The 22,949-nt window shown below is 26.9% G+C and overlaps 2 protein-coding genes across 2 annotated transcripts; one reads left to right on the forward strand and one right to left on the reverse strand.

Annotated features, from left to right (window-relative positions):
- The first annotated feature begins 5,559 nt into the window (after positions 1–5,559).
- Positions 5,560–13,495, forward strand: LOC117170655 (ras suppressor protein 1). The gene is made up of 8 exons (XM_033357572.1): positions 5,560–5,704; positions 8,829–8,879; positions 8,948–9,068; positions 9,406–9,524; positions 9,594–9,676; positions 9,746–9,860; positions 9,951–10,083; positions 12,989–13,495. The coding sequence occupies exons 1-8, from the start codon at positions 5,560–5,562 to the stop codon at positions 13,071–13,073; spliced, it is 852 nt and encodes a 283-aa protein (XP_033213463.1). The 3' UTR covers positions 13,074–13,495.
- On the reverse strand, positions 13,321–22,934 carry LOC117170654 (nuclear envelope integral membrane protein 1). Its single transcript, XM_033357571.1, has 8 exons — positions 22,737–22,934; positions 22,085–22,200; positions 21,756–21,975; positions 17,715–17,881; positions 17,413–17,628; positions 14,493–14,617; positions 13,834–13,995; positions 13,321–13,753 (listed from the first exon to the last, which is right to left on the reverse strand). Exons 1-8 carry the CDS (start codon positions 22,825–22,827, stop codon positions 13,633–13,635), a joined length of 1,218 nt encoding a protein of 405 aa, XP_033213462.1. The 5' UTR covers positions 22,828–22,934; the 3' UTR covers positions 13,321–13,632.
- Between the last annotated feature and the right edge of the window lie 15 nt (positions 22,935–22,949).

A 22,949-nucleotide genomic window follows, 5' to 3' on the forward strand; every position in this document is an offset into this window, starting at 1 on the left:
CGTCATTTGAAGGATCAAGCTCGACGAAAATGGTTCACATTAGTGAATACTAATGCCATCTCTTAGAATTTTCAGGTACTTATCAGACTGCCTAGTATAAGCCTGTGACAACATTTCAAAACAGAAATGTTTTTCATAATAATAGAATGTTCTAAATCTTTGGCATCTTTGAACCAACGTAACGAAGAAGGTTAACAATATTTTTGAAGGCAAAGTGTGAAAATAGTTGCATCATTGTCATTTTTTAAAAGACAGTAGCAAAATAGTTGCATTGTTTTAAAAAAATGTCAAAAAGTGTCAATAGTTGCGTGAGTCCGAGGCCGAACGCAGATGTACACCTGAGTTCATCAATAATTAACCCCTCGACCATTTACCATAGAAGTTACCAGTAAACTGTATAACGAATAATATGATATAGTTTAAGAAAATGTGGACATAAATTCCTATTACCGACCCTTTCAGGTAATTTGTCAGGTAGGGTAAGCGTAACTTGGGTACACCAAAATGAGGTAAACATGCTGAGATGAACGCAGATATCTCCAAAAACTGCGCTAGAGGCAGCACATTACAGGCCTGCAATCACGAAAAGTTTACCTCAGTTTGGGGTAATAAGCATACTATCACCCTGCTTTAACTAATACCTGCAACGTTTCGTACCGCCAGTTTTTTCTGTGTTGGTGGTTTTGTGGCCAAGCTAAATTGGTTAGAGTTTATACGGTTCATATTAAAAATGTTGCCATGCCACCGAAGTTTCTTTATATAACATTGTAGTTTATACTATCTAAATGAAATTAAACACCATATATTGAGCTGGCCAAGGATTCTGAAAGGATTGAAATCAGATCGTTGCGGGTACATCGACCGGGGATAAAGTGAACGGCGTGAACTCGGCCATATACAGGAAATTCATTACCGAGTGCATTGTCTTGTATCACTCGTGATATTATTCCATTGCCCTGGCGTTGGGTGCAAGTTAAAAATACTTGAGAGTGGCGCCAAAGAGCACCCGCCTGGAGGACTTGAAAGGTTACCGACCTTGGCGGATACGGCAAAGGTAAAGATAAAGGTAAAGGTAAAGGACAGGCCGAACCAAAGGAAGGAGGAATGCCATCCATCATCGCCATATCCAGCAATCAGTGCCAGGTAACATTATCGGTCAATTTACCGATTGCCGTGACTGGTTCAGCTTAGTCTGAGGATACAAAACACAAGCGAATCTGGTTATTTCGCACTTCGTGACCGAGAACGAGAGTCTTAAGGAGATTTAAATCTAGTTCAGCCTAGGGACAACAGTGAGCCTCCACAGTCTACACGAGCAAAGCTGATTAATGGACTTGAACCATAAAGCACGACTTGTCAAAGACACTGGAGCCGGCTTATATTGTTTATTAATAATTTCAGAGGGGTAACATTGAACGTCGCTGATTCAGATCAGGATTCGAACCCGATCGATAGGCAGGATTGTGAAATAATTTTTTCTCGAAGAGTATTTAATTTAATTCAAATTAAGGAAAACCAAGCAGGATTGGGTAACCTTTTAAGACTAGCCCCTAAAAAAATCGTCGGATTGGAACGATTTTGAAAGTATTGCATTTTAAATGCGAGGTTCTCGCAAGGAAGATTTTCAGAGAACATCTCGTGAATGCGAAATAATACATTTTAATCGACGTTTCTTCCAGTTAGCTAATATGAATGTACTGAAATATACAAAACAAATTTTTTCTTTCAACTTCAAACACAAGCACAATATTTAGCAGAAATAGTGTTGTCAATTTCAGACCAGTAACTACTGTGCATGTGCACTTCTCAAGCGGCTCCCCATAGAACTTTAGGCCCACTTCACCGAGCGTAATGAGTTTGAAAGGAAGGGGTCTTCCATGAAACACGTCACCAATTTAAGTGTAGGGAACCCAAAAAACGATGTTTGTAACAGAGTTAGGGGAAAGGGTGTAAAGGTAACTTTGTGTACTTTAGAAATATTTGGCCCATTTTCTGATGGTACATTTTTAACACATTTTGCGGAAGATGGCCCATCTTTTTCCATTTTTGAAAGAATAATGTTTTCCCAAGAAACTTCACCCTTTTCTCGTGTTTCGCTTAAATTCCAAATGAATTCATAGAACCCAATCAGAAAAATAAACTACTTTGGATCGAAAAATCGACTATTATATTTTTGGTTCGGAATTCATCTCGTTTGGTTAGAAATTTTAATATTTAGTTAAAATGTATTATTTTGTTAATAATACAAACATTTTGTTATCAAGTCAGCTTTTTCAGGATTAAATTCAGCTAATAGGTTGAAAGTGATGCTACTTTGTTAAAAATTCCTTTCTTTGGTACATGATTCATCTCTTTGATTAAAAATTTAACTATTCCATTTTCATTATACTTTAAAATTTAATTTTAGGATAATTTTTTTTAACATTCATCTTTCGAGTTTAAAATAGAACTATTTTATTATTATTTGTTCAGACTTCATTTTGTAACTAAAAATGTAACTATTCTATTTTTTGGTAGAAAATTAATATTTTTAATTGAAAATTGATTTTTTCTAGGTGAAAATTCAAGTATTTTGTTGAAAATTCGTCTTTTGTGATAAAAAATTAATATTCTTGGTTAAAAATTACTAACTTTATTGCATACATTTATTTTGATTGAGGAATCAACTATTATGTTGAAAATTCGTCTCTCTTTGTTGAATTCACATGTTTTTTATTTCGCATAAAAATCTTTTTGCATAAAAAATATCAACTAGGTATTACCTACTTCTTTGCGAATTCATATTTGTTAATTAAATAATTAATTAATTATTTTAAATATACAACAATTTTCCAAAAAATATTTATTTTATTAAAAATGCATCATTTTAGTTGAAAATCAATATTTTCGTTTCATAAGTCCAATTATTCGTCTTTTTTATTTGAAAATTCATCATTTTGGTTTAAATTTAACTATTTGACTGAAACTTGATATTTTTTGGGTTAAAATTCCTCTACTTATTGGAAAGTTGAATTTTGTTAGAAATTAATTTTTTTAATTCAACCAAATATTCGAATTTTCAATCTATAAAAACTAATGATCAAACTAAAATGACGAATTTTTAAATCAAAAAGATACATTTTCAAGCAAGAAATATTTTTCAGTTGAGAAAGAAAGAAGAATTAAGCAAAACTGTTAAGTTTTCAAGTCAAGAAGACGAACTTTCTACAAAAATATTAAATTTTCAAATCAAGAATATGAATTTGCATCTAAAAAAGTTGAATTTTTAAACAACAAATATGACTTTTGAATAAAAAAAGTTCATTTTCAGCGACAGGAATGAATTTTCAACTGACAAAAATTTAAATTTTGTTCTAAGTTTTAACGAAATAAATGAATTTCCAACCAAATTAGATCAATTCTGAACCAAAAAAACAATAGTAAAAATTTTCAATTTAAAAGAATTAACTTTCAATAAAGAAATCGGGTTTTCTCCTGAAAGATTATTTTTCAATCCAAAAGGAGAAGTTTTCTATCCAAATAGACAAATGTTCAACAAAACAGTTAACTTTCTACAACATATTAAAATTTGCAATGGAAAAAATGAATGTTCAAACAAAAAGTTCAACTTTCAAACAATAAGCTGAATTTTCTACGAAAAACATTACTTTTTAACAAGAAGTAGTAAAATTTTCAAGAAAATAGTAGTGTTTTTAACCAAAAAGAATTAATTCTGAACAGAGAATATAATAGTAGACTTTTGAATTAAAAGCAATTAACTTTTAACAAAAAAGATTACTTTTCTACCAAAAGATTTTTCAATTCAAAAGAATGAATTTCCAAACAAAAAGACGAATATTCAATAAAAAGTGGAATTTTCCACCGAAAAAACGACTTTTAACGAAATTGTTCAATTTTAACCAAATATTTTTAACCACAGTATTTTTAACCAAAAGAGTCAAATTCTTAACCAAAAATCTAACAGCAGACATTTCATTTAAAAGGAATTTACCTTTAACCAAAAATAGTTAAATTATCTTATTGAATTCTATTAATTCAGTTTGCATTTGAACAAAAAACGGGAAAAAGTGTCATTTTCTGGTAAACAGGAGAAAAGAGGAGAATGCGAGAATGCGTGTGCGTCTGAAATCAATTAAATTTAAAGTGTAAATAAGATTTTTCAACATTATCATCTTAATGGTGAATTTTACGATAAGAAATTCTATAAATCAATATAATCTATTCCCTTCTAGAAATTTCTGATAGAACTTTCTTTCCGAAGCTTTCCATATCTTTCAGATTCTTTCCAGAATTTTTCAGAAAGTGTCCCAGCGGTATCTTTCCGTTTTTTCGACCTATTCCGAAACTGTCCCGCGCGTATTTTTGTCAGTTTCTATCAGTTTTTGTCAAAAAACTAAATTACGTAATATTATTACGTATTAATTATTATTATTAACTTATTTTAAATAATAATTTGCAAAAACAAATTAATATATTAATAATAATCATTATTAAAAATTAAGAATTTCTGATAACATCTGATAAGAATAAATTGGACATTTCTGATAAGATCCAATAGAACACTAGTGGGACACTTCTGATAAGAACTGATTGGGACACATTTTCGGAAAGAGACTGAAGAATTCGGAAGCGAATTTCGGAAAGATTCTGATAAAATCTGAAAATAATACTTTTTCGACTGTTTCAGAATCTATCAGAAATTTCCTTTCACAATCTTTCCGATTTTTTGGGCAAAGTTCCTCCCTTTTGAATTCTAATCATTCATACACGTCGCGCCATCTATTATCCAGCGCCTCAACTAAATCGAGATTCTACCACCAAACAGTAATTCAAATCGAACTAGCTGTTTCCGCTGCGCACAAATGCTCAATTAAGCAACTAAATGTGAATTTTAAACTAAAACACTAATTATTTAATATTAGAACAATAAATCGAAATAAAAAATATGAACCTACATAAATTTTTAATTCGCTTTCTCGTCTCTTCAATGCCATAGGGTTATAGGCAAACTATTTAAATCCAATATTTCCTTCATTTCCAACTGTAGATCCCCAATTGAAAAAATAATACAAAATTAGAACAATTTAGTCAAATATTGATGAATGATGATCCATTTATAAAAAATCTACTACTTCTGAATCTCAATAAACTAAATCATACGGAAATTTCTCACTTCTCTAAAATTCAAAATAATTTGACCCGATTTGAATACAATTGTACTTATTTTAAAAAAAAAAACAGATAATTAAACTGAAATGCAAGATGTGATGAAATCTAAACTTTCTTGTTCTCTTTTCCGATTTATAAATAAAATTCTGCTCAGCGCCAGCTTCTGTGATGAGGATGAGAATCACAGAAACCAGCCAATCCAGTCAACCACCTCCAGTTTCTGGAATCACGTGCAAGATATTTTGAAAGGTGTGAAACCTGGTGAAACAGTGCACCAGAAGCAGTGACTCTGCACGCAGCCCATGAAGAGAAGAGAGCGCAAGCGTTTACGATAATTTACGGGCGAAGTAATCTTGAATTTGACGTAATTGTCAAAGAAGTGCGCGCGCAATGAGCCAAGCACCAGTGTCGTGTATTCCTGCCGGGAAGATGTCCAAGACGAAGAAGGTCCTCGATGAGGCCCGTGAAATTCAGAATCCGGAATTGGATCTCGCGGACAAGGGGATTTCCAGCTTCGACGAGATGTCCGGATTGTGTAAGTACACACCCACCACCCTATTTGTCCTTCAACTCGTCTCTCTCGCCAAATTAGGCAAGTTGTCGAGACTGGTTTAAGGATGCCCGATGAGCCATTCGCACTCCTCATCTGGCAAGTAGGCGTGATCAGGCATGCGCAGAGACCTTGTCTTCAAAAAATAAATTCCCATACAACAACAATGCTGCAAAAACATTCCAAAGCACTGTATATTCCAAATACTATGTAACCCAAAGGACCAAAAACTATCAATACTATCTTATATCAATAATAATAATAATAATAATAATAATAATCCAATTCATTCATTCATTCACTTTGCCCGCATTGATGAAGATTCTATGTTTATTTTTCTGTCCTGTCAATGTGACAGTTTGTTAGGATATGTCAGCTTGAAATCTTATAAACATGGTACATTCTTATCCTTTCTTCCGAAAAAGAAAATGTTCATTTTACATTTTTTTTGTAGATTTGACAGAAAATCGTATATTATTTATGAGAACGTTGTGTATGATTTATTGACGTTTCTTTGCTTTAGCAAGTAAATTCCAGTAAATTGAATATGAATTCAAGATAGCATATTATTTTTAAATGCTTAAGAACTTATTTTTAAATAAAAGTGAAAATGGTACTATATTAGAATGAATGAAACATTACACTTTTTCTATATTTTCATCTTGATACTGTAATACGGCAAATTAGACTCAGGGTAGGGACTTGATCGGGAAATGGCCGGAAATTTACTTCTGACCGCAGTAAAATTTAAGTTTTTATTATTTTAATAATTTTTGTCAATTTATAAAAGTGATTTCTACTTTATCTAAAGACGCGGATAATTTGGGTTTTATCTCAGTTTACTCTAATTAAATCATAATTTATTTTTTACTTACAATTTATTTATTTTTTATTTATTTAGAAATTAAAAGAGTTGTTTGGAAATTAACGTACTTTGTGGAAAATTCGTCTTTTTTACAAAAGATTAATCTTTATGGTTAAAATTTCATCTTCTTGGTTGAAAATTCAACTATTTAGTTAAGATTTATCAGTTTGGTTGAAAATTGATATTTTTTGTTCAAAATTCAACAATTTAGGTGAAAATTTGTCTTTTTTAATTAAAAATTCATCTATTACGTTACAAATTCCAGTATTGCAGTTCAATATTTCTGATTTTTGTCCAAATTTAATTTCTTAAACGTTTAAGATTTACCATTTAAATTAAACATTCATTTTTTTACTAGAAATATGAGCTATTTGGTTGGAAAATGTTTTTTTGTTTGGATGAGAAGAAATTGTTTTGCCGAAAATTTCACTGTTTTGTTGAAACATTTTTTTGTCTTTTTTTTTGATAAAAATTATTTTGTTTTTTCAAACTGAAAATTTAAATATTATCTTGTTGAATAATACATCATTTTTAGATAAAAATTCGCCTCTTTAATTAAACATTAATTTTTTACTAAAAATTTAATTATAACATTTTTGGCTGAAAAAGTCTATTTTTTAGTTGAAAATTCATTTTTTCCCCAAAAATTTAATTATAGTTTTAAATCCAACTATTCCAGTTAAATTTTTACAATTTTAGTTTAAAATTCATCAATTTGTTTGAAAATATAACTATTTTTTTAAGTTATTTTTTTTGTGGGAAGTAATATTTTTAACTAAAAATTTTACTTATTCCAATTATATATTCAATAGTTTTAGTGTACAATTCTTCTGTTTGGATAAATATTAATTTTTTGTACTTAACATTTAATTGTTTAAGTTTTGATGGACAATTGATATTTTTTAGAAAAAATTAATTTGTTGTTGAAAATTAAAATTTGGTTGAAGTTTTCTGTATTTTTTAAAGTTTTGTCTTTTGCGGTAGAATATTAGTCTTCTTGGTGACTGAATTCGCCTTTTTTGGGTTAGAATTGATGTTTTTGGTTGAAAATTTAATTATTAGGTTGAAAATGCATGTATTTTGTTAAAAATTATTCACTTTATATAGGAAAATAATTTTTTTGGTTTAAAATTAACTACTTGGTTAAAATAAGCTTTTCGGTTAAAGATTGATAATTTTAGTTAACATTTTTTTTATAGAACTATTTTGTTGAAAATTCGTTTTTTTTTCTTGTTGAAAATGAATTTTTTTAATAGAATATAGCTATACAATTTTTGTTAGAAAAGTGCTATTTCTTAGTTAAAATTTCACTTTTTTTATTATTACACCATTAAGGCGTAACTCACTCGGTGGGGGAAAGGAGTAGTGTGACTTTTGAAAACTCGGTTTTTGGTTCTAAAATTTAATTATTTTGACAGAAAATTGATATTTTTGGGTTGTCAATTCAACCTTTTTGTTGAAAATTCCTCTTTTTGATTTATTCTGTTTTGGTTTAGGATTCAAATAATTTGTTGAAAATTCTTAGTTTTCGATTTAATTCAACTGGTTTTGATTAGAAATAAAAATATTTTTGTGTGGAAATATCAGCTATTACCGTTTTAGTTGAGACTTCATTTTTATTAAAGATTCATAACTTTGTTTAAAAATTTAACTATTTTGTTAAAAATTCTCTTATTCTTGGTTGATAATTAATTATTTGAACGGAAAATGTAATTCTTCCATTTTTGGTTTTAAATTAACCTTTATGGCTTGAAAACTCGAATATTTTCTTGAAAATTCATATATTTTATATATATTGTCACTAAAAGTATTTAAACTATATTTAGCAACAAAATTTATTTACATTAACATTATTTGCAATTTTGAGATCTTTTGATTTAAAAAGTTTCAATTTTAAATTATTCAATTATGTCTCTTGTTTGAAAATTCTATTCTAACATTTTTTTATGTGGAACTTTTTCAATTTAAAACCGTTTAATACACATTTTTTTATTTTAAACGCTTTCAATTCTTAATTATTAATTATTGTTTCAAGAATGTTTTAAAATTAATATTGAAAAATTTGTTTAATATTTGATTTGTAAATTGTTTATATTTTGAATGCTAGGAAATAAAAATCCATAGACGTAAACGCGCGTGAATTTACTGCTAGTTGTCTCATAATTTAGTACGAAAATGTATATAAATTAAATATTTTTACTTAGATTTACATGTCCATCTCTAACTAAAGCCTTTTCCTTGCAGTCAACATGCAGAACATCACAAGACTGACCCTAAGTCATAATAAACTACAAGGTACGTCTGCATTTTATAAACCCTGTCTTTAAATAATTCAGCAATTAACTCTAATTTTCTTTTAAAAGTTGTTCCTCAGGCGATATCATACTTAATGAATTTGGAAATCCTAAATCTATTCAACAATCACATTATTGAGTTGCCGATGACTCTATCACAATTACCAAAGCTGAGGATTTTGAACATAGGGTGCGTCCGATAATGTAACACCTATGAAAAAAAGTATATAGGAAATTCAGTATAAGCCTATAATGATTTTCCTTTCATATTTCCGGGATTATAGAAAATCATTAAAGAAAAATCAAAATAGGAATAAATAATATTTATATATGGTTCATTCCTATATTAAATTTCATATAATAATTTCTATAATAAATTCCGAGAAACGTGAAAAAAATGATAGAAAAATCATTATAGGCCTATACTGATTATTTTCCTGTGATATTTTTTCGTAAGGGAAAATATTGATCAATAATCAAATGACAGTTGAATAAATAGAGTCAATAATCGAAAATATCGTTTCCAGAATGAACAGACTGAACGAACTTCCTCGTGGATTTGGAGCCTTTCCAGTTCTAGAAGTTCTGGACCTCACTTACAACAATCTAAACGAGAAGAGGTTACCCGGAAACTTTTTTATGATGGGTAATTAATGACTGTTTTCGATTAGTCAAGACTCTCCTTTTTTCCAAAAATACAACTAGATTTTTTTAGATACATTACGAGCACTCTATTTGGCTGACAACGATTTCGAGTATCTTTCACCTGACATCAAACAACTAAGAAATCTGCAAATTGTGAGTAAAAAATTGGATTGAATTTCAATATTGAAATAAGAAAATTCTTCGATTTTGAATAATTTGCAGTTCGTCTTGAGGGACAACGACCTCATCGAATTACCAAAGGAAATTGGAGAACTAGCTCGACTTAGAGAATTGCACATTCAGGGCAATCGCTTAACTGTTTTACCTCCAGAAATTGGTAATGAATCCTAATAATTAATTTATAAGTTTAAATTGTGCAATAATTTTTTATCACATACGTGAATAATTCTCCATTTTTATTAAATAGGGAACTTGGATTTAGTCAGCAATAAAGCAGTATTCAGAATGGAATACAATCCCTGGGTAACACCAATCGGTGATCAACTACAAGTTGGCGTATCTCACGTTATAGACTATATACGTTCCGAGACCTACAAATAGTAAGATAACATTTTTCGAAAATTGGCTTTTTAGTGTACTATATATTATAAATATTTCGAAGTTTTCAATATATATCAGATATTTCAAAATATATCGAAAAGATATCAAATATTACAGAAGATTTCAGCAATATTTCAAAGATTTCATAAAGATTTAAATAATTTCAAATTTTTCAAATTATTCCAATGATTTAAGCAAGATTTCACAAAAATGTCAGCAATATTTCTAAAGGGTTCAAAAGATTGCAAAATATTTCATTAATATATAAAATACTTGAAAATATTTCAATGATTCAACAAATATTTGAATGATTTCACCAAAAAATTCACAATGTTTCAGCAGATTTCAAAAGATGTCAAAACTTTGTCAAAGATTTCAAAATATTTCGAAAAGATATCATAGATGTTACAAAGATTTCAGCGACTTCAAAGTTTTTAAAATATTTTCAAAATTCCAAAAAGATATGTTTTGAAAAATTTCAAGGATTTTACAAAGATTTTAATAATTTCACAAAGAGTTCAGCAAGATTTCAAAAAAGTCCACATAGATTTCAAAATATTTTACAAAGATTTCGAACTATTTCAAAAAGATGTACCAATATTTCGAAAAACTTCGATGATTTGAAAGACCTCACAAATATTTGAATGATTTCACAAAGATTTTAATAATTTTCCGAGGATTTCAGTAATTTCACCAAAAATTTCAAAATATAGCGCAAAGTTTTCTGCACGATTTCAAAGATTTCACAATACTTTAAAAGACGTCACGAAGATTTAAAAGATGCCACAAAAAATTTTACAATAATTCAAATTATTTCCAATTTTTTTCAAGATTTCATAATATTTCAAAAGGTTTCACATAGATATGAAAAGATTTCAAAAATATTCGGATGATTTAATAAAGATTTCTAAAGATTTAAATGATTCAAAAGATTCACCAAGGATTAAAAATATTCCACGAATCTTTCAATGATTTGTCAAAGATTTCAGCAAATTCATACAATATTTTAGAAAATTTCAAAATATTTCAGAAAAATTTCAAAAGTTTCCAACAATTTTTCAGAGATTTCACAAAGATATTAAAGATTTAAAAATATTTTAATAATTTCAAAGGTTTGATAAGTATTTTAATGTTTTTACAATGATTTCAAAAGACTGTACAAAGATTTTAGACAGATTTGAAAGACTTCACAATATTTCAGAGTATGTCAAAATATTCCACAAATATTTCACAAAGATTTAAAAACATTTCGGAAAGATATCAAATATTTCAGAATATTTCAGCAATAGTTCAAACATTTCAAATCTTTCAGAGGATTTCACAAAGATTTCGACACTTTTATAAAGATTTAAATAATGTCAAATTTTTCAAATGATTTCAGTGATTTAAGCAAGATTTCACAAAAATGTCAGAAATATTTCAGAAAATTTCTAAAGATTTCACATTATTTCAGAAGATACCAAACAATTTCACAAATTCAAATTTCACAATGTTTCAGCAGATTTCAAAACTTTCTCAAAGATTTCAAAATATTTCAAAAAGATATAGATGTTGCAAAGATTTCAAAATATTTTTAAAATTCCAAAAATATTTTACAAAGATCTCGAAAAATTTCAAAATATATATTTCAAAAAGATATGTTTTAAAAGATTTCGAGAATTTTACAAAAATTTGAATGATCTCACAAGGATTTCAGCAAGATTTCAAAATATTTTACAAATATTTCGAACTATTTCAAAAAACTTCGATGATTTTAAATATCTCACAAATATTTGAATGATTTCACAAAGATTTTAATAATTTTCCAAAGATTTCACAATACTTTAAAAGACTTCAGAAAAAATTTAAAGATTCTTAAAAAGATTTCACAATAATTCAAATTATTTCCAATTTCTTTTAAAGACTTCAAAATGTTTAAACATTTTTTCAAATATTTCAAAAAAATATAAAAGATATTTCAAAAGATTGCCAAATATATATTTCAAAAAGATTGGAAATATTTCACAGATATTTGTATGATTTAATAAAGATTTCAAAAAATTTGAATGATTCAAAAGATTCTCTAAAGATTAAAAATATTCCACAAAGTTTTCAGTGATTTCTCAGACATTTCAGCCAGTTGATACAATATTTTAGAAACTTTAAAAAGATTTAACGAAATTTTAGAAAATTGAATAAAGATTTCAATAATTTTAGGTTTTTAAAAGATTTGTCAAGGATTTCGCAAATATTCCAGAAATACTCCAAATGATTGCAGAATATTTCGAAAATATATCAAAGATTTAAAAAGATTTCAATGATTTCAAAGATTTGATTTATTTAACAAAAGATTTTAGGAAGATTTTAAAAAGTTATCAAAGACTTCAAAATATTAAAATGATTTTACAAATATTTCAATGATATCACAGATTTCAAAATATTTGAATGATTTAAAAAGATTTAAATTATTTCCAAAGATGTCAATGCAATAAAATGAAAAAATACTTCACAAAAATTTAAAAGAATCCATAAATCATTTCACAATATTTTAGAAAATTTCCAAACATTTCGCAAAGATCTCAAAAGATTGCAAAATGTACATTTAAAAAAGATATAAAATGTTTCAAAGATTTCAGGAATATTTAGATAATTTCAGAAAGATTTCAATTTCTTTAAAGGATTAAAAGATTTCACAAAGATTTAAAAATATTGCATACTATTTCAAAGAGATATGAATAATTTCAAAGATGTTACGATAATTTAAAAATATTTCAGCAAAATTTCAAAGTTTTCGATAGATTTCCCAGTCTGTCACATCAGATTTAAACAGCAACCACCCCTGGATTTTTCTAAAATCCCCAGTAATTAAAAATCACTCAATTCCGTCAAAAAAATTTCTTCTAATATTTATCTCTTCTCTTCTAGCGTATACAACAGGCATCAAAGTGTAAAAGGTCCTCCTCCACCAGTCGAGAACGACAAAACTAAGAAAATTTCTCGACTTCGTTGAATAATTTCGGGTCAAGAAGATTATTGACTGCCAATACTCGCCAAGAAGGCAACTTAACGAAATCTGATCAAAATGTGCCTTAGATATTTCTAACTGTACCTTCAGTGTGTAATCTAGTTTTGGAATTAACCAATTTTTATATTATTTATATGTACGTACTTCCGAATCTAAAGATCCTATATTTTAATAAATATATTAATTGTAAGAGAATTGTTGTAATTCAAACAGGAATTGAATTCTGACAAAGTTAAAAAAATAAGCGCTTTATTTTCGAGAGTATTAAATATTGTGCATTTTTCTAATCATTTCTGTCGTCACCTAAGTATCAAATGTACAATTTGGATTTACATCGCTGAGATCAAAGAATCCGGAACAACTACCATGATTATTTTTACTAATAATAAAAAATAAAAATACTTATATCAATAATGACACTCAAGAGTCTTTAATAAATTAATCAAAGGAGCCTAATTTGCTTGGCTAATTTAATATTTGTACTATAGTAGGACGTCAGTCAAAATACAAACGAATCTTCAGAGAAAAGATTTGAGAAAAAAAATCAAAACTCATCCTCATCATCAGTGTACTCGCATTCCTCTATAAGTTTCGTAATCGAAGAATCATGTTCAAACGTTTCGTCTTCGGAAAGGTGGGAACTTCCTTGAACAAACTTAGCAAATCTAAAATAACAGAAACGGTTCAAGTTAACCACATGATATAGAATCTTTATGTGATTTTAAATCTTTGAAACAAAACTCACTTAACCGGGTCCTTTAATTTTAAAACAGTCTTCCAGGGACTACACTCGGGACTAGAACAATATTCCTGAAGATCTTTTAAGGCTCTTCTAGTTTCTCTTAAGCCTTCCTTGTGATATTCGTCTTCCGTCAGAAGTCGTCTCCGCTCGGGAAACATGTTACTCCTGAATAGGAATAATCGACTAGAAGTTTAATGAAGACTTGTGGATGTTGAAAGACAGAAAAAAATAATTTTAACTTTAAAGTCGAAATAAAAAAACAAAAACTCTAGGGATACTTAACTTTCAATTTCGACATACGAACGACTCCAAAATTATATAATTGCACAATTTTTAATTTATACACGATATGCATCATTTTATAAAAGCAAGATATTTTTAAACTGAGAACGCGATTTAAATTATCTGCGTAGATCAATTACAAAAGTTCTGTACCCCTCGCGGAAAGCGTTTTTTTTTAAAGTTTTATTAAATAGTACAAAAAACTTAAAGAAGATGTTTGGACCAAAATTAAATTAAATCTTATTTCTGTTCACCAATCTCCATAAATAAAAATAAATCAACTATTTACATCGAGAAAAAGTTCAGTTTCAATAACTGGATATTAAATTAATTTTCTTTGATTCAGTCGACACTCATTCGACAATCTCCAGGAAACTCACCAGTACTTTCGACCTCTTCTTACAATTACAATTGGAAAGTTGTAAAGCATTAGAACTAGAATGCAACATGAACCTGAAGCTTCATGAAAGTAACTGCTGTAATAAATCAGCAACATGCCGAGAATCTGAAATTTTATATTACTTTTGTAGAAAGGAACTGAAAAATCTTTGTGTTTCAAAATTAAATAGTCTTTCGGAGTGCCCGCAAAACTTAATTTTCGAAATTCCATGATTTTTCCCTGACAACTTTTTCATTTTTTCTGACCATTAACATCCAAAGACCAAAATTTTAATCGTGTAACACTTTTGACATGCAATTGATTATAAATAGAATAAAAATTTTTTTAATTAAAATTAAAATTTTTATTTTTGTAGATTAAACTTAAACTAAAAACATTACTAAAAAAAATATTATATCCACAAAAAATATAATTTTTTAACAAAATAGTTGGTTTTACAACAACATAATTAAATTCGCGAGAAAATAATTACATTTTCAACAAAAAAGTTGCAGTATTAACCAAATACTAGAATTTTCTCAAGATGAATTTTGAACAAAATAGTATAATTTTCAAACCAATTTTTAAGTAAATAATAAAATTTGCGAACCAAAAAGTTGAAATTTCAACAAAAAAATTTAGTTTTCACCAAAACTGTTGAATTTGTAACTAAACAGTTAAATTTTATACCTACAAAGGGGTATTTTCAAGCAAATAGTTAAATTTTCAAGTAAAAAGTTACATTTTCAAACAAAAAATTTAAATTTCAAGAAAGACATTAAATTTTTAATAAAACTATTAGTCAAGTAGATGAATGTTCAACAAAACAGTTACATTTTTTACCAAAGAAGGTGATTTTTATGCAAAATTGTTAAATTTGCAACCAAGCAATAAAATTTGTAACGTAAAGTATAATCGTAAGAAGGAGTGAAGTTAAAATAAATAAATATAAGGTAAACAAATTACTAAAAAGTATATTATATCCACCAAAAATATGACTTTTTTAAAAAATAGTTAGATTTGCAACAGTATAATTAAATTCGCGACAAAATAATAACATTTTCAAAAAAAAAGTAGAAGTATTAACCAAATACTAGCTTTTTCTAAAGATGAATTTTCAACAAAATAGTAGAATTTTCATACAAATTTTCAAGCAAATAGTTAAATTTGATAACCAAAAAGTTGAAATTTCAACAAAAGCATTAAATTTTTTATAAAACTGTTGAATCTTTAAGTAAACAATTAAATTTTGAACATACAAAGATGAATTCGGAAGCAAAAAGACGATTTTTTAACTCAGAACATTAATTTTCTACCAAAAAAGACGAATTTGTAACAAAATACCTAAGTTTTGAAATCGATCATTTAATTTAAAAATAAAATGATGAATTTATAATAAAAAAATAGTTCCACATTTAATCTAAAAAAAACAACATTTTTGACCCAAAAATAATAATTTTCTACAAAACAGTTGAATTCTAAAATATTATATTTTGATCAAAAAGACGAGTTTTCAAGAAAATATATTAATTTTCAACCAGAGATGAATTTGCAACCTTAAAAATATTAATTTTCATCAAAAAAGACGAATTTCTAGCAAAAGAGTTTAATTTTCAACGACAAGAAAATAAATTGACAACAAAGTAGTTCAACTTTTGACTCAAGAAGTTGAATTTTACAACGAAAGCAAAAACAATTTTCAAAAATAAATATTTGTAAGTCAAGAAAGAAAGAAAAAGTCCACTCACATCGTTGAAATTTCAAGTCAAAAGACGAATTTTCTGTAAACAGTTGAATTTTCCACAAAAAAGATATTTTTCAACCAAACCGTTGCATTTTTAACCAAAAAGAGGAAATTTCACCTCATAAGATTAGTTTATTATCGAAAAAGACAAATTTTTGACTAAAAATATAAATTTTCAACCCAAAAATGAAAAAGCTTCATTTTCAGTTACCAAAAATCATTTTCAACAAAAAAAGAATTTTCAACCAGAAAGATGGGTTTTCATCTAAAATTATAAATCTTCACATGATTTTTTAACAAAGTGATTCAGCCTTGAATTAAGTAATTAAATATTCTACCAAAAAATTCTCAGCAAATAATGTAATATTACATATTTCAACCAAAAATATATACATTTTTAATATAAAATAGTTGAATTCAACCAAAGAAGATAAATTGTCAAAGAAAATAATTGAATTGTAAACCAAAGAAGATTTATTTTCAACTAAACAGTTACAGTTTTAATAAAAAATGATGAAATTTCTATGAAAAGAGATAAATTATTAAACCAAACAGACAAATTTTCAATCAAAAAGATTGTTTATGAATTTTTAACTGAAAATATAAATTTTCAATAATAATGTTAATTTTCTAATAAAATAGTTGAATTTTCAACCCAAAAAGAACTTCAAAGAAAGCTATTGAATTTTGAAGAAAAAAGTATGACTTTTAAAAAAATTTTTTACTTGCAATCAATTAATACATTTATTAATTAAAAGTATAATCGTAAGAAAAAAGTAACTTTAAAAAAAAATACAAATAGAAGTACAAGAAAATAAATTACTCAGAAGGATATTGTGTGGCCGCAAATTTAATTTTCAAAATTCCCTAACTTTGCCCCGACCAACTTTTTATTTTCCCTAACAATTAATATTTAAAGACCAGAATTTTAATCTAGTAAACTTTGTAATGTAGAATCTTTTATAAACGGAACAAAACAATTTAAAATTAAAATGGTAAATTTATTACCCTAGACAGCTATTTAAAATTCCTCTTATAGAAATTTCCTGACTTTTGCCAGACTTTTTTCAAAATCTCAGACTTTTTCCTTACTTGCAGTTTCCCTGAGCTACGGCAATCCTGTTCTTTGCATTAATTTTAGATCAGAAAATAAGTATCAAGTATACGAAATAATTACCTGCAGAAACCATTGGATGATTCGTTTCGTTCTGGCATTCGTGATTGGACCAAAGCGATAACAAATGACAAAACTTATAAGAGCAGTTATGAGGACGTACCACACGACCCAATCTCGATACTGTAAAGCTATTAATTGAGCATTTTCCCATAGGACTTGAGCGAGATAAAAACTCATCGTGTAGCCAGTAGCCACCATTAAGTACATAAATTTTCCCTTTAAAAACAAAAACACTTTAATTAGCTTCTAAATTTCGTTTTTCAAAATTAGAAAACCTAAATAAAGAAATTAGGAATTCTTACCTTGGGAAACAATTTTCCAAGAAAATATATCAATATGATGATTGAAGTTGTGACTCCAAGTGTAATTCCACATAAATAATAGAATACGGTATTTTGACTAAGCCTTCGGCCAGACCAGAATATTAATATCCCTAGTATCAAAGAAAAAACTTTCCACGTATCGATACCTATAAAAATATCAAAATAATGACTCCACTCTTTTATTAATTAAACAGTAAGAGACTTCACAGTCCAAAATGCTCTCAAAACAGCAGAATATGAGAGAGTTTTCAGAAAAAAATAGGGGAATCAATTCTTTGAAAACAAAATTAATGTAGGAATTTAGAAAAAAGTTACTTTTTAACCTGACAAGACGAACTTTGAATGTTAAAGTCCTGTTTCAACCAGGAATGATGACATTTCTACCCAAAAAGATGAATTTTCAAATTAAAAAAAAAACGAATATTCAACAAAACAGTTTAACTTTCAATAAGATAATTAAATTTCCAATAAAATAGTCGAATTTTTAAACAGATCTATTTTCAACCTGCAAAGATGAATTTGGACCAAATGAGATCAATTTTCAAATCAAAAAGATGAAATTTATACTGAAAAATGTTGAAGTTAGACCAGAAACTATTCGAAGAATTTTTTGAAAGAGAATTGAATTTGAAACAAAATAGTTGTATTTTCAACAAAATAATGAAATGTTTAACAAAATTGTTTAATTTTCAGCAAAATAATTCAATTTTCCACAAAATAGTTGAATTTTTAATCAAATAGTTCAACTTTCAATCTACCAAGATGAATTTTCAAATGTAAAAGATTAACCTTTAATTGAAAGCAGTTGTAACAAAAAGACAAACTTTGTAGAAGAATTTTTAATTTTTAATTTGAAAAGTGGAATTTTTAACAAAAAAGTACATTTTTAATCATCAAAGATTACTTATCTAGCGACAAAGATTCATTTTCATCTAAAAGGACGAAATAGTTCAACAAAATAGTGGAATTTTGTATAAAATAATTGAATGTTCAACCGACAAAGAAGAATTTTCTAGAAAATGGTCGAATTTCCAAACAATAAAGATTAAACTTCAACCAAAAACTATTAAATTTTGAAACATATAAGTGATTTTTTAAACCAAAAGATTAATTTTTTGGAAGAGAATTTAATTTTCAACAAAATGATTAAATGGTCAACAAAACACTTAGATTTTTTACCAAAAAATATGACTTGAACAAATAAGTGGAAATTTCAAAAAATAAATTTTCTATCAAATAGTTTAAGTTTAAACCAAATAATTAAATTTGTAACAAAATAATCCAATGTTCTACAAAAAGTTAAATATTTAACCAAATACTTTAAGTTCCAACCTACAAAGATGAATCATCAGCAAAATTGTCGAATTTTTAAAAATAAAAGATTAAACTGAACTAAAACACAGTTATAAAGAAAAGTTTTCTTAGAAGACTGTTGAATTTTCAATCCGAAAAGTGGAATTTTCAACAGAAAGTTAATTTTTAACCATGAAAGATGACTTTTATAGCAAAAAAGGATGACATTGTAATCGAAAAAGACGAATGTTCTACGAAAAAGATGAATTTTCAACTAAATAGTCGAATTTTCCAACAAAAAATGTTACACTTCAACCAAAAACAATTTCGCTTCAAAACAAATCGCTGACTTTTTAATCCAAAAAGACGAATTTTCTAAAAGGCAGTTGAACATTCAACCAGAAAGATTGTTTTGAACGAAGAAAGGTGAGTTTATAAACAAAGGAAGATAATATTTCTACCAAAAAGTATGAATTTTCAACACAAAAGAACGAATTTTCTATACAAGCAGACAAATGAATCAAAACAGTTAAATTTTAAAAAACATACATAAATTTTCAACCAAAGAGTTACATTTTTCAAAAATAACTTAAATCTGTAACAAAATAATTCAATTTTCAAACAAATAATTCCATTTTCAACAAAATAGTTGAATTTTCAAAACAAAAAAAAACTAATTTTCCATCTAAAACGACAAATAAAACAAAACAATTGAATTTTCAAATAAATATATAAATTTTTAACAAAATAGTTCAATTTTCCAGAAAACAAACCTTCAACAAAATAAATCAATTTTCAATACACAAAAAAACGAATTTTATATCTAAAAAGACAAATGAAACAAAACAGTTGAATTTGCAAATGCACATATAAACTTTCAACCAAATAATAGAATTTTTAAGCAATTTTCAACAATCAAACCAAAAACAATTGCCTTTCAAACCAAATAGTTGAATTTTAAAACTAAAAAGACGAATTTTTTAGAAGACATTCAACTTTTAACCAAAAAAAATATTTTGAACCAAGAAAGATGAATTTATTAATTAATAATTTTCCACCAAATAGTTATATTTTCCAAAAAGAAATTTAATCTGTAACAAAATAATTCAATTTTCAAAACAAGTAATTCCTTTTTCAACAAAATAGTTAAATTTTCAAAACAAAAAAAAAATGAATTTTCAATCCAAAAAGACAAATGAAACAAAACAGTTGAGTTTTTCACTAAATTTATAAATTTAAACAAAATAGTTCAATTTTCCAGAAAACGAACCTTCAACAAAATAAATCAATTTTCAACACACAAAAAAACGAATTTTATATCTAAAAAGACAAATGAAACAAAACAGTTGAATTTGCAAATGCACATATAAACTTTCAACCAAATAATAGAATTTTTAAACAATTTTCCACAATCAAACAAAAAACAATTGCCTTTCAAACCAAATAGTTGAATTTTAAAACTAAAAAGACGAATTTTTTAGAAGACATTCAACTTTTAACCAAAAAAAATATTTTGAACCAAGAAAGATGAATTTATTAATTAATAATTTTCAACCAAATAGTTATATTTTCCAAAAAGAAATTAAATCTGTAACAAAATAATTAAATTTTCAACCAAATAATTCCATTTTCAACAAAATAGTTAAATTTTCAAAACAAAACAAAAATGAATTTTCTATCCAAAAAGACAAATGAAACAAAACAGTTGAGTTTTTAACTAAATATATAAATTAAACAACATAGTTAAATTTTCCAAAAAAGAAACCTTCAACAAATTTAATAAATTTTCAACAAAATAGATCAATTTTCAACACCTGAAGAAACGAATTTTCTATGTAAAAAGAGACGAATGAAACAAAACAATTCAATTTGCAACTACACATATCAATTTTGAACAAACCAGTTGAATTTTCAAAAAAAAAATAAATAAATTTTCAACAATATAGCTGACTTTTGAACCAAAAATATAATTGTAGACTTTTCAACCCAAAGAATAAACTTTTAACGGAAAACAAAGATAAGTAAAAAAAAGATGAAATTTTAATTTAAAAAAAAACAAATGTTTTACGAAAAACTTAAATTTTCAAACAAATAGTCGAATTTTCAAACAAAAAATACTTAACTTCAACCAAAAATAATTTCATCTCAAACCAAATAGTTTAATTTTGAAACTAAAAAGACAAATTTTTTAGAAGACATTCAATTTTTAACAAACAAACAAATATTTTGAACCAAGAAAGATGAGTTTATAATCAGGAAAGATAATATTTCCACTAAAAAAGATGAATTTTCATCACAAAAGAACGAATTTTCCATCCAAACAAACAAATGAAACAAAACACTTGAATTTTGAAATACATTCGTAAATTTTCGACGAAATAGTTCAATTTTTCAGAAAACAATTAATACTTCAACAAAATAATTAGAATTTTGACCAAACTTTTGAATTTTCAACAATATAATTAAATTTTTAACAAAATAGTTGTCTTTTGAACCAAAATATATGAATTTTGAACCAAAAATATAACTGTAGACTTTTCAACCAAAAGAGTGAACTTTTAACGAAAAATAGTTGGTTTTTCTTATTGGGTTCTATTCATTCAGTTTATTTTAGGCGGATCATAAAACAAAACAAAAAAACAAGAAAAAAGGGGAAGTTTCTTGAAAACAGGAGAAAGTGTGAGAAGTCTGTATTCTCAAGAGAAATATAAAATTTTTGATACTAACGTAATTCCGTCATAGACATCTTGTATTGATAGTGATTGAAAGGTGTGTAAACACCAACACAAGCATCTTCGAAAGGATTGAGTTTAAATTGTTTAGTCTTTTTCGTACTAAAAAAATTGAAATTCCATGATCGTCTATTAGCTTCGTATTTGGTTTTAATTTCGTGGGGACTCCTACCATCGTATAATTCGTAATTTTCTAGACTGGTGTCTAAATTCATCTGGAAAATATTAATTTCATGTGAAACCTTGTCATTTTTTAAAAATAAAATACAATATAAATTAAGTTGAGGAATAAATAAATAAAATGGAATAGATCGAACATCTTACAATTATGGTTCTCCACATGTGAATCAAGTATTTCGATTTAGCAGTGTGGCAAAAGACTCGCAGACTCGATCTTTGATTTTCGATCACGACTGAATCCCCGGGTTCCAAAAAATGTGCTGCAATATAAGATTAAATAATACTAATCTTACCTCAATATTGTCTAAAATTCGGAATTTTTAATTGATAGAAGTAAAAATATAATAAGAAGAGGTAATGGCAAGATTGCTGGAATAAAAAGAAGTATTCTATTGTTGTTATCATTAATTCCCTTTAAAAAAATGTAACTTTATGATAAATGGCGGGAAAAGCATTTAGAGAACTTCGATAGGAACTAGTGCTTTCATTTTGTTAAGAAAGCACACAATAAATTCAATAAATTCGTAAATATATTTTATGAGGATAAAATTTTAATTCATTAATTAATTTTTACATACATTTTCGACTTAACCAATATGGTACTCCTATTTTTGAACGCATAAATTGAAACTATCAAAACTCGAAATGTTGCAATCTTCTCTAATATTCCAGTTTTACTATTGTCTGCACTTATTATTATAGTCGAATATCATAATTTGATATTTTAATAATAAAAATGCGTTAAAAAAGAAATGACATGCCGGCGTTATCGTTATAGCAAAATAAGAAATCTTACGTAATTCTGCTGATTCGGCTCTGATCGAAGAAACATGGCACAAAACTTCAATGGACACTATTAAGCTAATAAAACTCACTGCAGTATGCATTTTTCTAGAAAAATATATATTTTATCGTCCTTTTAAAGTCTGTCCAAAAATCTAACCTCTCTCATCACAACAACTTGTGAACTTGAACGTACTGAAAGCAGCTCTCTGAAGCTGTGCACGAA

The sequence above is a fragment of the Belonocnema kinseyi genome, chromosome 4 (assembly GCF_010883055.1).
Source record: "Belonocnema kinseyi isolate 2016_QV_RU_SX_M_011 chromosome 4, B_treatae_v1, whole genome shotgun sequence".
Lineage (NCBI taxonomy): Eukaryota > Metazoa > Arthropoda > Insecta > Hymenoptera > Cynipidae > Belonocnema > Belonocnema kinseyi.